This window comes from Helicoverpa armigera, chromosome 3, assembly GCF_030705265.1.
Source record: "Helicoverpa armigera isolate CAAS_96S chromosome 3, ASM3070526v1, whole genome shotgun sequence".
Lineage (NCBI taxonomy): Eukaryota > Metazoa > Arthropoda > Insecta > Lepidoptera > Noctuidae > Helicoverpa > Helicoverpa armigera.
Genome location: NC_087122.1, coordinates 3,690,576 through 3,705,671, shown reverse-complemented (window position 1 = coordinate 3,705,671; position 15,096 = coordinate 3,690,576). Strand labels below are relative to the sequence as shown.

Below are 15,096 nucleotides of genomic sequence, written 5' to 3'. Positions count from 1 at the left end.
CATCGATTAAATTGTTTGTTTATTATAAGTTGAAATATTGATTGAACTAAAAATATTTTTTCTTGATATACAATTTTTTGATGTTTTATTTTTAAAACTTGTTTGCTGGCAACTCTGAGACAAGAACACTCTACCAGCTGTTCCTGACGATCGATAGATGTCAGTGGGTGTCGCTTTATTTTCGTTGCCGTATATAGCATAACGGTATCCGTAGTAAAATCACTTCATAGTAGTGATGTTAAGAGGACTGAGAAATGTCGATAGGAAGCACTAAATCCATCGTGTCTGAGTTTCAAATGCAATGATATTACCTAAATATTACTTTGTATCCAGTTGCTGTGAATATTTCGGAGTGAAAGCAGAAATAATGTATTCAGAAACCAGTGGAATTATCGTATTATAGCTTAATAATTGAAGAAAGATTGAAATAAACTGAATCGAATACTGCTGTGACTGACACTTTAATCGAACACGCAATAATGTTAAGCGGAGTTATATTGAAATGCAGTGGCTTTTAATCGAGTATAGGATACGAGTGTTATCGATACCTAAAAATATATCGACATTTTCTACATTGTGATATTACTTCCCTACATCGCTATCCAATAGTCTCTTTCATACTCGGGGACGTTCCGCGGTCTTCTTTGATATTATTAAACGTGAAGGCGGGTCGATGAACGAATTCGGCAAAAAATGACGGTCAATTATGCAATACGATACATTATTGACAATCCGTAAACACGGATTTGTGTTGGAAAACAAAGAAGGGACGTTTTAAACGAAAAATGTCGTAAAAGGCAGGTTAGCGTGTTGTGTTTGTTTTCGGTGTTTCGGTGGAAACGATGGCCAACTCCCCGACCAGTATAGAAACACAAATAGACAGTTTTTTGGAGCAATTTAAGAGGAGTGCGTCTAAAGCGATGGAGGAGAGGATGGAGTGGCCTGATGGTCCGTCGCCAGGTGGAGTCGTCAAGTCTCGCAGTAGCTGCTTCGCCCTGGACGCAGCAGCTGGTGAGTAATACTTACACATGAATGGATACATCTTGGATTGGTTGGATGTATTTGTGATTCGATAAATACTTCCGAAAAACCAAACTACGGAAAATATAATAATTAAGTAACGGACACATATCTACCTACCCGTTTATTTAAATTAAGAACTTATTTAATACAAAAGAAAAAATATCTACCTCCTTTAGATTATCGCGTAATGTAGGTATGTGCTTAATTTTTAATTTCTAATTAGATTACAAATGAATGTTGTCGGCTGCTCTCTCCACTATCGTTAAAATCGTTTTTTTTTTACTTCGTTTAAAAACAGTTACGTGTTTTAATTATGGCAAAGAAACTAGTAAAAATGCGAACAACACTTTTTTGACTTATTTTTGTAGAATGACAGCTTGACAGCGGCAGGTGAGCTAATTTTTTTTAGGGTGTATGACCTTGTTGTGCGTCGAATGAACCCAAATATTAAGGCTGATTTACATTGAGTCAGTAACTGACGTCAGTGTAGGCGCCGAAAACTGACGCGTGCTATTTACACGAAGTCAGTGTAGTGTCAGTGTTTCGTCAGTAGTACTGTACTGACTTCAAATCAATTTACACGATGGCAGTGCCGGGTCAGCACTGACTTGTCAGTGGACTGACGTCAGTTACTGACTCAATGTAAATCAGCCTTTAGTCTGGAATATTTAAGTGATGTTATTTTATTATTGTAATGGCTGATTTACATTGAGTCAGTAACTGACGTCAGTCCACTGACAAGTCAGTGCTGACCCGGCACTGCCATCGTGTAAATTGATTTGAAGTCAGTACAGTACTACTGACGAAACACTGACACTACACTGACTTCGTGTAAATAGCACGCGTCAGTTTTCGACGCCTACACTGACGTCAGTTACTGACTCAATGTAAATCAGCCTTAATATTTTATCGCCTTTATGGATAACTTGCTTCCGCTAGCGGTTTTAAGAGCTTTTAAAAAGCCTAGTTATATGTATATGTATGTAAGTGTGATGTATGAGCTGTATTGTATTACTAGATACGAAATTTCATCAAAATCCGTTCAGCTGTTTTCGCATCGTGTATAATTAGGTATATTCTTATTCAATTCGGCAGTACGAAACGTCATTTTGGCGCGACATTTATTCGATCTACGAGAAGAAGTTGGAAAATTAATTAAATTACATTAAATTATGCATGTTCAATTTCATTGAATGAGACAACACATTCATTGCTCTGGAATAAATTTGAGTGACATGTTAGGAAATAGAAGTGCGGACGTCGAAAGGAAATGACTTTAATAGAATAACCGGCGTAAGCCCGCCCAGAGCTTATTTACGTAGTATTCCTATGTATACCTACTCCTTCAAATATGCAGTTATTACATATAATTCACGTAAAGCAGTAGGCACCATTATATTAAATGCCAGGGCTGTTGGCAGTTGTATGGTTGATTTTGTTCCACGCCGTTGCGGACCCTCTTGTATGGGTGCCCTGCAATAATTATTATACCTGCGTATACCTATTTTATGTTGAGAATACGGAAAGAGAAGGTACCTATATGTTATTGACTCATTGTTGCTCGCAGTTTCACCCGCGTCCCGTGGAAGCTACTTCCCGTATCCGGATAAAATTTGGTCTATTTTACCCAAAAGTGTAGCTTCTCAACAATGTAAGAATTTTTCAAATCGGTTCACTAGTTTCGGAGCCTTCAACGTACTTACGAACAATAAAAACCTGTTTAGGTATAATATTAGTAAGAATATGTAGATATAATAAATTGTAACGGGGCACCTATATGTATTGTCCAATCGTACAGTAAGTATATCAAATCGAGCACCCCCTTCTAAGAAATCGCTTAAAAATACCACACATTCGAGTAACTTTGTCATCACGAAAACATACAAGTGCCTAAGCTTACGAAACTGGTTATTGATTGTTAGTTAAGCATTTACTTTGACACGGGATTCTCAATTGTTCATTCATGTAAATAAAATACATATACATATGCGTACCTATAAAAAAATGGATGCGATGTTATTATGTTGTGTTCACACATGTTCCAAGATTTATGAAATTTTTAAAAGATAAAAATATGCTACAAATGCTGTTCAATGGGTCAAGCAAAAAAATAATATCAACATCAAATTGTAAGATTATTATTCGTATAGGTAGCTAACTGGGACGTTTACCTGAAAAACGAATTTAAATCACATGGTATACTTTTAATTTTCTGTCAAATTAAATAAATTATGTATTGTTATTGTCTATTAAGTTTTTAAATAAATAATTAGTTAAATAATATTTTTATTAGGTAATATAATAAACTAACAGCCTGTCAAAAAAAACAGTTTCGTTTAAATTTTACCGCGCTAGTTCGCTACCACAGCGTCGATACGGAAACGCGTGCTCAGCGCAGTCTGGTGGTGGCGCACTGTACTAATTACGTGTTCTACGGCGTCCTCCGATTTTATTCACGGAAAGTGTATCGCCATATTGCTTCCGTGAACTCAGTGAAATATTTGTACTTTTCTCTTCAATTATGACTGTAATATCAAAATGAAGTGAATTAAAACAAACCACAGTGTGTTGGAAACTGTGGAGATACATTTTTATGCATCTCAGTCTCTGATATTGCGTGAAAAAGGTGAGTTTCATTCTTCCTTTGCTATGACTATATGGCCCAATATTCCACGGGAGTTCGATCCGCTATGCGATAATGAAACTTAAAAAATGCGATTAAGGTTAATAATTGCGCGGTTTTTGTTATGTTTATTTACATGAATTTGAAAAGTTATCGCGGTTTTTCTTGTATTCTGCTTTGGGGTTGTCGATTCTCCTAGTGGTCGGGGCGGGTTTGTCGTGTCGCTTTGTACATACACGTATGTACGTACATGTGATTTGACGTGAACGATCGGTTGTAGCGTCGAGCAGGCGGAATGTCGTTCGAAAAAATGGAAGTGGTGAACCCTGCTGAGAAAGAGGCGAGCGAGGTGCTGCATTCATTGCTTTCTGTGGAGCGGCGGAGCGTGGACAGCAAGGAGGCGATAATAGTGTCCATACCAGCGGACCAGAACGGCGGCGGCGATTATGGCGAGAGTGCACAGTGGCACACCCCTGTCATGGGCCAGCACTCGGTTTTTGAGATGGGGGGACAGAATATGCAGCAACATAACTACAATGGTCACCAAGAGCAGGTACTTACTGAACTTCTATTTCCACATCAACGGGCAATATCTTCTTGCTTAATAAGACCTTTGTATATCCATAAAACTGGATGCTTAATCACCGTTGTTGATTTCCAGGTTCTATGGCAGGGACACACAATACAGGTGGAAAATGGTACAGCCAGTTTGCCTAACATACCTGGTACCTACAGTATTGAGTTTGAGCCTCATGTTGAGGGTGAACCAGGAGACATGGAAGTTGACACTAAACCCAAAGTTGAAAAGAAAACGGGTAATAAAAAGAAGAAAAAAACAGAATCTGATAGCGATGAAGAGGTTCTGGACAATAAACTCGAGGATAATCCTGCACAGGTGAGAATTTCTTTGAAATGTGATCAAATACTATTGAGCCCTATTTTATTTGAGGTTATATGATATCAATAGTTGAAATTGCCACAGTTTTAGTTTTGCGTTGTTTGATTTAGATGATCTTAGAATTCAATTTACTTAATACATGCTATATTATGGCAATGTCTTCTGTTATAATTATTTAAGACTTAAGTACCAGAATCCAGCAAAGCGGTAGCGGAGTGGAACAGTTTTTATCAATTTTGTTTAAACATCCTGTCTCTGCCTATTCAGTTCTGAGTAGACAGGGACACAACTTTGTGTCTCTCTGAAACTCATTTGAAAGCCCTGTATTAGCTAAATTTGTGTAGGAGTCTAAAACTAAGCACTGGAGTCCTGTCTTTTGAAAAGTTTTGAGTTATGATTGAAATAGCTGTAATACATTTTCAGGTCAAGGAGAGACTAAGAAGAGGCTGTGATTGTAAAGACAATTGTTACCGGGGGCTTAATCCTGAAGCAGTCTACCGTCACAGACTCAATATTGCTGAGCTGACTAAGAGTGAGCATGATATGTACCTGATGGGCATCACTATGGCGAGCTTGGCGAATCCAGCCGAGACTTCACGCCATAAAGTGAGGAGGAGACTTCGAGCATGTTATGTTTACCAAGGGAGGAAGGTATGCTTGGAGGCTTTCTTATATCTTGAGAATGTTACTCATTATCAGCTGAAGCGGATCAGACAGCACGTAATGACTCACGGTGTTGCACCGCGGATACACGGCAACGTCGGTAAGAAGCCATACAACACATTTACTCTTGATATTTACAAACATGCAACTAATTTCTTGAAGGAATATTTGAAACAACATGCAAGTTCACCTAAAGATGTTCAACCATCTGGGGAAAGTGGTAAGAAAGCCAGTAAGACTGTCATTATTCAAGGAGATTCACGGAAACATTTATTTGAGGCTTACAAAGAGTATGGAGAGATTCTCGAACCAGGAGTTAAACTCATGGGTTATTCAACTTTCCGTGCATTCATGAAGGACCAGTTCCCTCATGTTAAATTTGCCACAAAGAAGCAAGATATACCCAAAGACATGGTGCCGTTCCGCAGTGGTAAATGTATGTCATATGACAAGAACAAAGATCCCATTAGACTACAACAGGAGAAAGAAAAAGCGGATGCTAAGAAGGCAGCTATGGAGGCTAAGAAGAAAGAAGAACATGAGAGAGAGCAGCAGGCACAACAACAGGCTCAGCAGCAGCAACAACAGCAACAGCAAGTGCAGCAACAACAGCAACAGCAGCAACAACAACAGCAGCAGCAACAAGTACAACAAGTACAAGTTCAGCAGCATCAACAGATGCAGAACCAGGCACATGTGGTTATACACCAACAGCAGCCACAACAGCAACAGCAAATGCAACAACAAATGTTGGTGCCTCAAGTAAGCCAACACCAACAAGTGCTCACTCAGCAAGGTGTACAGCAAGTGACTCAGCAGCACTGTGTGCAGCCCCTTGGAGTCTCGGAGGAGGGTGGACAGCCGGTGGAAATGGCACAACAAGTGATACCATTGGCTGTAGTGCAACAACCACAACAAGCTTATATTGTGACACCTGTTTCACACTTCCAAACTCGTGTTCAGGGAACTTGGTACAGGCATTGACAGCCAATAATAGCTATCTAAGTTTCAAGTCATGTGAAACTGCAAATGCAATCATTTGTACGTAACCTAAGATCTCGCGACGACTGAACTGTTGTAGAATGAAACGGTTCCTTGGAAAATCTGGTTAATTGAGACGCCACACGTAACTTTGGCAATAAGTTAGCAAGGATAGTTAGGTAACACCTTTTCAGTATTGGTTGAAAAACTAATTTAATAAAACTATCTGTAAGTATAAAATTTAATCATATTTACACCATTTATATTAGCAATTAGCTATGTAGTTTATTTTAGAATTATGTAATGTGGTTTTCCAGCAGATAACTAAAATTATTTTTATTATGAGTATAGATAGACATTGTGTAGAAGCTTCATGGGTTGCAAGTAAGAAGAATTGCGTAAGTAGTGCTTACATCCAAGTAAACTCTTGAGATATGAGCAAATTAATTGCACCAGATGATGGATCAACTGTCCAAGACTTTAGTTTGGATGTATGCAGAAGTCTGGAAGCGGTATGTTTGTCTGTGACAAGCAAATGTTTATGATCCATCTAGTGATTACCAGTGATGAGCACATGCGGGCCATAAGTTTGCTTGTTGCCACCTAGACATATGCTTCAATCAGATGTTGGCAATGACAGCTAGCAGTTTTGTAGGAGGATGTTTTACAATAGCGATCAATTAAATAATCACAATATTATGATCGACATGTTATTTTCGTGTATCAAAGAGCAGTGCCTTCATAATGATGTGGATTTTGACATAACTTGTGCGATTATAATTTCGGAATTAATGTTTAGAGTAAAGTAATAATAGGATTTTAATGAAAGGTGATGTATTACAGTGCTTTAGAACATTTTCAATGACCAGTTAACCAATGAATTATTTTAGTAACATGAAATTTATTGGGAAAGATCCTTTTATATTTCCCATTGTTAATAGTGACATCATGAAGAAGGACATTATTTAGTATGTATTTGGTTTCTACATTTTTTACTGTTTGAACTTACATACATATCAAATTGTCATAACAAGTGTTCTACATAAATATTATCTTCATGATTTTGTACTCCAGGAAAAGGATTGTGATTGGAGTTAACAAACACACTAAAATTATTTTGAGGTAGCATTGTAGATTACCACACTATAGGTACAGTACCAGAACAGAATTTTAAGTTTCATAAAATCATACTTCTCTTGTATTATTATCTTCCACAGTACAGCAATAATCCACACAGCAATATATCTGATAAATATTTATATGAAAACCACACTATTATGTATTGTGACTTATCACATTTTACTATCACAATAAAAGGACGCTTATTTTAAAGACAACTTTTATTCAAAGATATGCATTTGTTCCGCGACAAACGCACTTAGTTTTATAAAACTATTCAATTGTCGATCAAGAAGGCTGACTTTCTAAAAGCTGAGTTACAGGACCTCGGCTATGAGTTAATGTGTTAGTAAGGATTTATTTAATAAGTGCAGACAAAGTTAGGTAGTTATTTTAATACACTAGAGTTCTAGTGTGTCTAGTTTTAATATGGTGACCAAACATTGCAATGAAACCAGTTTTTAAAACCATATGATTTCTGGCAGGCTTCAAATTCACATTTGCAAGTATATTTATTTTCTTGCGTTTGATTTTAATAGAAATGTATTGTAAGATTTTTTAAGAAGTCATTTTCATTTCTTAAGAAATCTTACAGTAATGTAAGATTTTAAGTAATGATTTTGAATGAATTCTATTGATTTTATTTTAAATACACTATCCTTTAACGTTTTAAGAACATGACGAATAAAAATATGTGTTAAAACTATACCATCGGGCTGGCTGCCTCCTGGTCAATGAGATAAAATAATTAAATGGGGACCTGAAGGAAATGGCCACTGTTAAGGTATCTACGTAATCTTACTTTAGGAGTTAGAGTATATGAAGTGCTCAAGAGAAATGGCTCTTGTACAAGTATATATTGCACATGTAATTCAACATTAATACAATATACTTCATATGGTTGTACTCTGAAATTGGCTTATTTTTTATCCCAACGATAATATTACTTTTTAGAATCAATAAAGATTTTATTCTGCTGTTTGGGTTTCATGTCAAATTAATCCTGAGCCGATTAAATTATGTCCTCGCGATAACAAGACTAGGAAGTAGTTTTCAAACGGGAGACGAAGTAAAAATCTCATTTTATTTTGGAATAAGATAGATGTAGAGTAACTTATGTATAACTGATAGAAGTGTGTAATCATAATCAATTTAAATATAGACAGTACAGAAATGTGCCTAGAAATTATGCTTATCCCTGTATTTTTATAGTGCAATAACATGTAAGATTCGGAGCAGATTTTATAAAGGAGATTGTCGATGTATTCAAATATTCTTTTAAATAAAGCCAGCAACGCCGATGAAAAGCAAATCACCATGTACGTACAATTATCACCAACTAAAAATTGTTTGAGCTCACAAAACAGTCATTTGCTTCGAATCGTAGTGATTTGCCCTTAGCAACAAATTCGGCATCTATGTTCCAAAATTATTACCGTAGGAAGACATGATGTGATAGAAATTAAACTTTTTTACGCTATAACATGAGTTTCAATTAACCCGTTTAAAGCAGGGCTTTGGGACGTTAGGTGTGATCGGGGTCGAGGCTCCCACGCCATCCTCCAATAGACCGGTGCTGAGTTACAACCGGAGATTGTCCGCCGGGGGTGTACGTTCGTCGCACTCGTTCTGCCTCGGCTCATTGGTCTCCTGCAGCCGGCCACTTCACTCCACAATTTAATAAATCCCCCGCGTCGTTCATTTGTAAACAAAAGTCATTGTTTCGGCTTCAATCGGACAGTTTGACGATGGCGACTTGCCTTAGCGGGCGCGCGCGGTGTCATCTCGTTTCTTTGTAACCTTTGCGAAACTTGAAGCTATGAAGTTTTGGAAGTGTAGTACTAAAAGCGAGCGGCGAGCAGCTGCCATCGGTGAGTGTATCTTTTGTTTTGCTAAATGTCTTCCTCTAAAGAGGTACGAGCCAAAGTATCAAATTACGTCAATAGGTCAACAATATTGACAAACATTAATGTATGTGGGTGCCGAATTTCCCAATTATTTCAATGATCAGACATTCACGTTATTAAATTAACCCAGATACTGGTTTGCTGAAACGATATCTGTAATTTATCTTGATTATAGTGTGTGGAAGATACAGTTCTACGCATCGTAAAACGAGAAGTCACTGAACCATCAACTGACTACTCTCAATTAGTGCAAGTACAAACCAATAGCGAATTACGTCGAAGACTTCATAGCAAAAACATGTTTGTGTTCTGGTGGTCAGTATGTTAAACGCATACGATAATAATGACATGATGTAATCGAATGCACACCTTCACCTTCCACCACCTTCACAACTTCCAACACGAATAAGAATGCACGACGAATTCCACTCTTGACGGTTAAATTGGACTAGGCGAGTTTCTTTTGTCCTGGATAAGTTTTATCGCAAAAAATGATTCCCTAGTTTGTATCACAGGATTTCGACTTTGTAGGTATGTAAGAACTGTAGAGAATGAATATCAATAGTTTTTGTAATATTTTTAAGTACTGGTTGGATATCCATTTAAATTACAATATTCTTCCTAAAATAAGAGAATTTAAGAAGGTCAGGCTCAATCTGTCACATGTGCCATGAAGCCCGAAATAAACATAAGTTCTTCATGATTTCTTATATTCCCGAGATCCCAGTCCCTAGCGTGCTACGCGCTACAGTACCTACTCTTACCTATGATATTTTTACAGTCAGGCATTCTTCGATCATGTTTAACATAACGTAATGCAGAAAAAATGTAAAACATTGCCTATTTGCCTCCCCGGGCCCGGCCTACCTACCTAACAAGTTTATTCAATGCACCGCATGCCGCGGTCATTTCTAAGGTACCTATGACTTTCCTTCCTTGCGTCGAGGATTCATCAAACAGAGGTCAATAAGGAAAGGGTATCTTCTGATACTAAATTTTCTTAATTATTACATATGCACACATGGGACCTCTATATAATTTTGAGACTAACAGTAATTTAGAAAACTTATTAAAAAGAAGTTGGTAGGTATGGGAAATATTTATTCTGTGTACCTATAGTCCACAGACGGTCAGGACGTGACGGCCAATGTTTATTGCTTTGTGTATAATACGGACCTTTCTTTTTGTGCTGTTTCAGTTAAGCTCGTTTATTTCTCCAAGGACGGACAGATGTGTGGGGGAGTTAGTTAGGCGTTTATTAAAGCGGTTCGTTTAATTCCAGCTTTGTGACAAAGACCACCGATTACCACACGTAGCACCTACTTATACAAGCATAATTACACCAAGCCAAGAGAAGTTTTCAACTTAAAAATATTTCTAAATATTTAACTTCCCTTCAACCGACAAGGAGCATTGTCAAAAAAGAATTTAGACACGTGCCTATCGTTTTTATAAAATCAATGCACGTACGTTTGGGCATAACGATGCTTGTAACGTTTATGATATAGCTATCTATAGGTATAGAAGGCTCACACAGGGGCGGTGACTGTGTGCCCACTACATAGATTGGCAATGCGCTGCTGCTCCAGGCTGATTGCTATGCGAGCCACAATCCGCCAACCATCGGCCTTTGTTTGCGTTTCACATTGTCCCATCCTTCCTTTCCGTTCCAACTTTTACTGAATACGAGGTATTGTTTGATTTTCATTAAAATTTCATTGCAGTTTATAACGGACGGCAGCAATATTTCGATAATCAACTTAATTGATTAATACCGTTATACTTACCGTATGTAGGTTTCTTCACCGAATAAATTTATGCACATACCTAGTGAGTACCTGTCTTTATTAAGCTGTTATCATAATCTGCCTGGCCATTTCCCAACTATGTTGGAATCGGTTTCCGAGCTAACCGGATAAAGCCGAGTTGCTGTGGTTACATGGCGTTTGCATAGAGAGAGTGTCTATCAGAGCACCATAAACCAGGTATCCCTGGAGAACACGATATGCACTCTTAGACAATTTTAGACCTGTGTCACTCAGCAAGTTTGACAACCTTACCTTGGCTACCATTACAGGATTTTAAAGCAACTGGTCTGTTTTTGCTTCTTATCGATTTTCACCCACTTGTGCCTTCTAGCTTCTAGCCTCCATTGTTATTTAGTAACGCTAATCACCAACAGTGCCTAAGTCGATCGAAAAGATCGTAAACTAACATGGATGAATGGCGCGCTAAGGAATGAGGCCAAAACTGAAGTAAAAACATTTATTTGCTTTCAACTCTTTTGCAGTAGGTAAAACAGACTGTTTGAACTGAATTTAGTAAACAACCTAGTTAAACATAAGCAAGAAGGTATGTACACGTAGCCAACTGGTTAAAATAGCTATTAAATCAAACACCCAGCCCTTTGACGGAACAAAGCCATTCAATCACAGATAGCCCCCAAGACACCCGTCCTTCACCACTCCCCAGCAACACAATTCTGTCTGGATGGTTTGAAGAACCGGTAACGTAAGTACAAGCAAGCGTGTTCATTAACGCTCAATCTTTCTCTGTTTGAGAAGAGGTCACAGCCCGCATTTGGGATATAAAAATTGATTTTCTGCACCGGTAATTTATTCGATATTACCTAATTATTGCAAAGCCTGATATTGCCACTGCATTACAACGAAGGCGCAAATAAATATTACACAAACGAATCTATTGCATATATGTAGAGATAGCTGAAGACATTATTATTAATTTCGGATCCAGGACACAATGCCCACGTTATGAATACAATAGACGAATCGTCCTAGTCAACAATGACCGGCGCTGACGTACCCATGTAAGCCAAAATTAGACATAACGACGTACCAGCTATGGAAACGAGGATAATATAGCTTTGAAAGGTACTAAATGTGTAATTAAAGTGCCTAATAAAAAATATGCTTACAGCTACTCATTTTAACTATGTACCTAAGTTTAGCCGAATAGACAGATATCTCGCGAATACCTAGGAATGGCTTTCTCTTACGTTAATATGGAAAATGTACATGAGGAAAACGTGATTGGAAATCTAGACATTCACAGGGTAATAAGATGTCGGTTGATTGATAGAGAAGCAAGGTTCATAATCAATGCTTGGATGTTTGTAGTCAATAAACCTCAAACGGCAATTTCAGGAAATAAATTGCTAAGACCGACGATGAATACATGTTTTCTCTAATAGGATTGGTTATTGCCTGGGCGTTCCTAATTCCATTTATAAACGGTCACCAAACGTTATGAATATTATTGAGTTTGCCTTAGCTGCACTCAGGCTAATAAACTTTCGTGTGGTATTTTAGTGCAGACGTTCTAACGAGTAATCCAATCAGAGTGTACTTCCTAGACGAGGTTCAAACGGCTGCGAATGCGAAGGTGTCGCCACGTCGACTAACATCCTATAAATAGAGATGCGTTTTGCGTACAATTTTAAAGGATAACATTGCCGGTGGTCTTAAAGAAATCTAAGCTATAGTTAGTAAGAAGAGCTACTTTTCATAGTGTAGCTGTTTGTTGTTCCTTTTTAATAAAATAAAATTAACAACCTTACACACAGAGAGTCCGTGGCATCTTTTATAGAAAAACCTTAAATGGAGAACTTCTGTTTTCTTCCATTATTTTCTAATTACTTGCATGTCACATTTTGATTTCTACAGTACCATCTTCTGAGTTTCACCATAAAAAAACTCCATCCATATCCAGACCATCCAGAGAACCATAAAAAGACTTCACGACTGACGATATATCTAAATTGATTTTTCGGTTTCCTTAGGCAGTTAAGTTTCGATATAAGCTGGTTCAAGCTAATCTTTTTCCTCAAGACAAACTTTATTTACATTCCCAGGTGTTTAGAACAATACGACATCAGCAAATGAAACGGATGTCATCTAAACAGTATCTAATTTGGAAACACAAACAGCCGTTAGTTTCCTTATTTTCCTAGTTGCGCTCTCGGATATTTGTTTAGGACAAACATCTTCGTGATATTAAGACGGATAACATTGATGACAGTATAATATTTTCTTTAACAAATAAAACAGTAGTCAGATAAACAATGTTGGGCTGTAGGAATATTAAAAGGCCAACGTAAAATCACGTAAAATGCTGTTTCATTTTACCGGACAATGGTTCACGAAATGTTTTATGAATGCAAGTATGATTACTTCTTAGCTCGGAAATCCCGGGATGGTACTGAAAGGTCTATTTCTCTTTTTGTTTTTTAAATATTTTCCTTGCATTCCATTTTTTTTTTGTGATTAAGAGCTCATTTTGGGTCCTCATCCTTGAAAGTCTGCCTACTTATGTGTAAGGTAAGAAAATATTTTCCGGAATCGCTAAGCTTAGACCAATATTACAACACAAGTCTAGGATTTGTTTTTTTCTAGTTTCCTGTTTAACTAATTGGACATGTTTTGTGCATTCATCGTAATTCATCGCCTGTTTGATCTCATAAAGGTTGTCTTTTCACGTATCAGATCAGCCGCAAGTCATAAGAATGGACCTAAATGTTCAGCTTATTGCCCCGTTTGTGGGCGATGTGCTAACTGCAATTTATGACCTACAGTAACTTCCACACTTTATACACCATTGCAATCTTTAAACTCAATATATTTCAAACCTATTTACATTCATGAACCCATTTATTTATCATGGAAGGAAATTCCATATCGAGGAACGTACCTATGCCTCTAATAAACATATATCTTCTATTGGTTCATTTGCATATCAAAAAACTCGGTGGCTCCATATTCCTTTGCTGTTTCAAGGCTATACGTGTGCGGGCTCTATATGTAGCTCGTTTATGTAAATTATTATAATTCTATTGAAAGTACATACTTCGTTATTTTCCTCCATCATATTATGTTTCATCAAGAAAGTATAATTTAACTACATAATTATACTCGTATGTTTTAATTTAACTGTCTGGGTAAAATATTATTTTTTCCTTGTCAAGGTCTTTATAGTTTGGTTCAAATAACTCGCGTCTGTTGGGTCATAAGTTAAATCTTGAGGTTCTGTAAATTATAGTAATTGGGTCGTTCCAGTTTTAAAACTCTTGTATTTCACAATAGTTTTGTTTTGGCAGTTTTCCAGATAGGTTTGTGATAGCGCAGCATTTTATACCATGGAAGCCTAGTGCGTAGTTTTGCCATTCTGAATCCTGAAGAAGAAATTATTTAGTTCATGTAAATCGAAATTTCTTCAATTAATATAATTGAGTCAAAAGAAAGGTTTTACAAAATATTTAATTTTCTAAATGCCTATCCTTATCGATGTCGCATACTTACAGCTTTTTGGATCTACTTATTTATTCTCTTGGTGGAAACTTCTTATTTGGAGCCGAGAGATAACAACTCCCTACATGCGTGAAACAACATTTACCATCTTCTTTTATATATTTGTCTAAATAAGGTAAAATATTTACTTTACATGTTTCGATGTAACCCACATGGTGTTCACCATTCAATCTTCAGTTATTTTCAAGAATTTTCATAACATCATTACCTATGTTATTACCTCCCTCCATTATTTAATAATTGACTGTCACAATGCACAAGTTGGCTGATTATAATAACAACGTTGCCTTTACTAAGTCTATCATTATACTGCAATCACTTCCATATAGTTGCTTCTTCTTCCTAGTAGCTGATGAACAAGCGTCGCTAAGTTCAATTTGTCATGTTTGTGCGTTCACAGTTCATCGAGCATTTACATACGAAACATTTTAAACTAACGGGCTCACTCGATCAGAAAATTTTCGGGGGAACAAAATTTTACATGAGAGAATTGTATATAAATGCTGATATTTGACTTGTATGTTTACCTTACAAAAAACGTAACTCTCGAATTGTAAA

At 37.0% G+C, this 15,096-nt stretch overlaps 2 protein-coding genes across 5 annotated transcripts in view; both read left to right on the top strand.

The window, feature by feature from the left end:
- Positions 1–596: 596 nt before the first annotated feature.
- The window catches only part of LOC110383845 (guanine nucleotide exchange factor DBS), a 76,388-nt gene continuing 61,888 nt past the window's right edge, over positions 597–15,096 (top strand). For 3 of the 4 annotated variants that reach the window (XR_002430112.3, XM_021344766.3, XM_021344772.3), the window contains exon 1: positions 597–1,011. Coding sequence is in view for 3 of the 4 variants with exons in the window: in XM_021344766.3 (XP_021200441.3) it covers positions 843–1,011 (169 nt within the window). In the remaining variant the exon portion in view is untranslated. Of the gene's footprint in view, positions 1,012–8,961; positions 9,179–15,096 lie in introns of those variants that run through there. The other variant, XM_021344770.3, reaches the window with a different exon arrangement.
- LOC110383849 (uncharacterized) lies at positions 3,447–8,790 on the top strand. The gene is made up of 4 exons (XM_049836496.2): positions 3,447–3,649; positions 3,927–4,199; positions 4,308–4,541; positions 4,968–8,790. The coding sequence occupies exons 2-4, from the start codon at positions 3,942–3,944 to the stop codon at positions 6,189–6,191; spliced, it is 1,716 nt and encodes a 571-aa protein (XP_049692453.1). The 5' UTR covers positions 3,447–3,649; positions 3,927–3,941; the 3' UTR covers positions 6,192–8,790.

What these genes read in the sequence shown, in the direction of transcription:
- LOC110383849 (XM_049836496.2), top strand. Translation starts at nt 3,942, where the DNA reads ATGTCGTTCGAAAAAATGGAAGTGGTGAACCCTGCTGAGAAAGAGGCG. An exon ending in ACAATGGTCACCAAGAGCAG is followed by an intron (nt 4,200 to 4,307) that starts GTACTTACTGAA and finishes GTTGATTTCCAG; the next exon opens with GTTCTATGGCAGGGACACAC. An exon ending in TCGAGGATAATCCTGCACAG is followed by an intron (nt 4,542 to 4,967) that starts GTGAGAATTTCT and finishes ATACATTTTCAG; the next exon opens with GTCAAGGAGAGACTAAGAAG.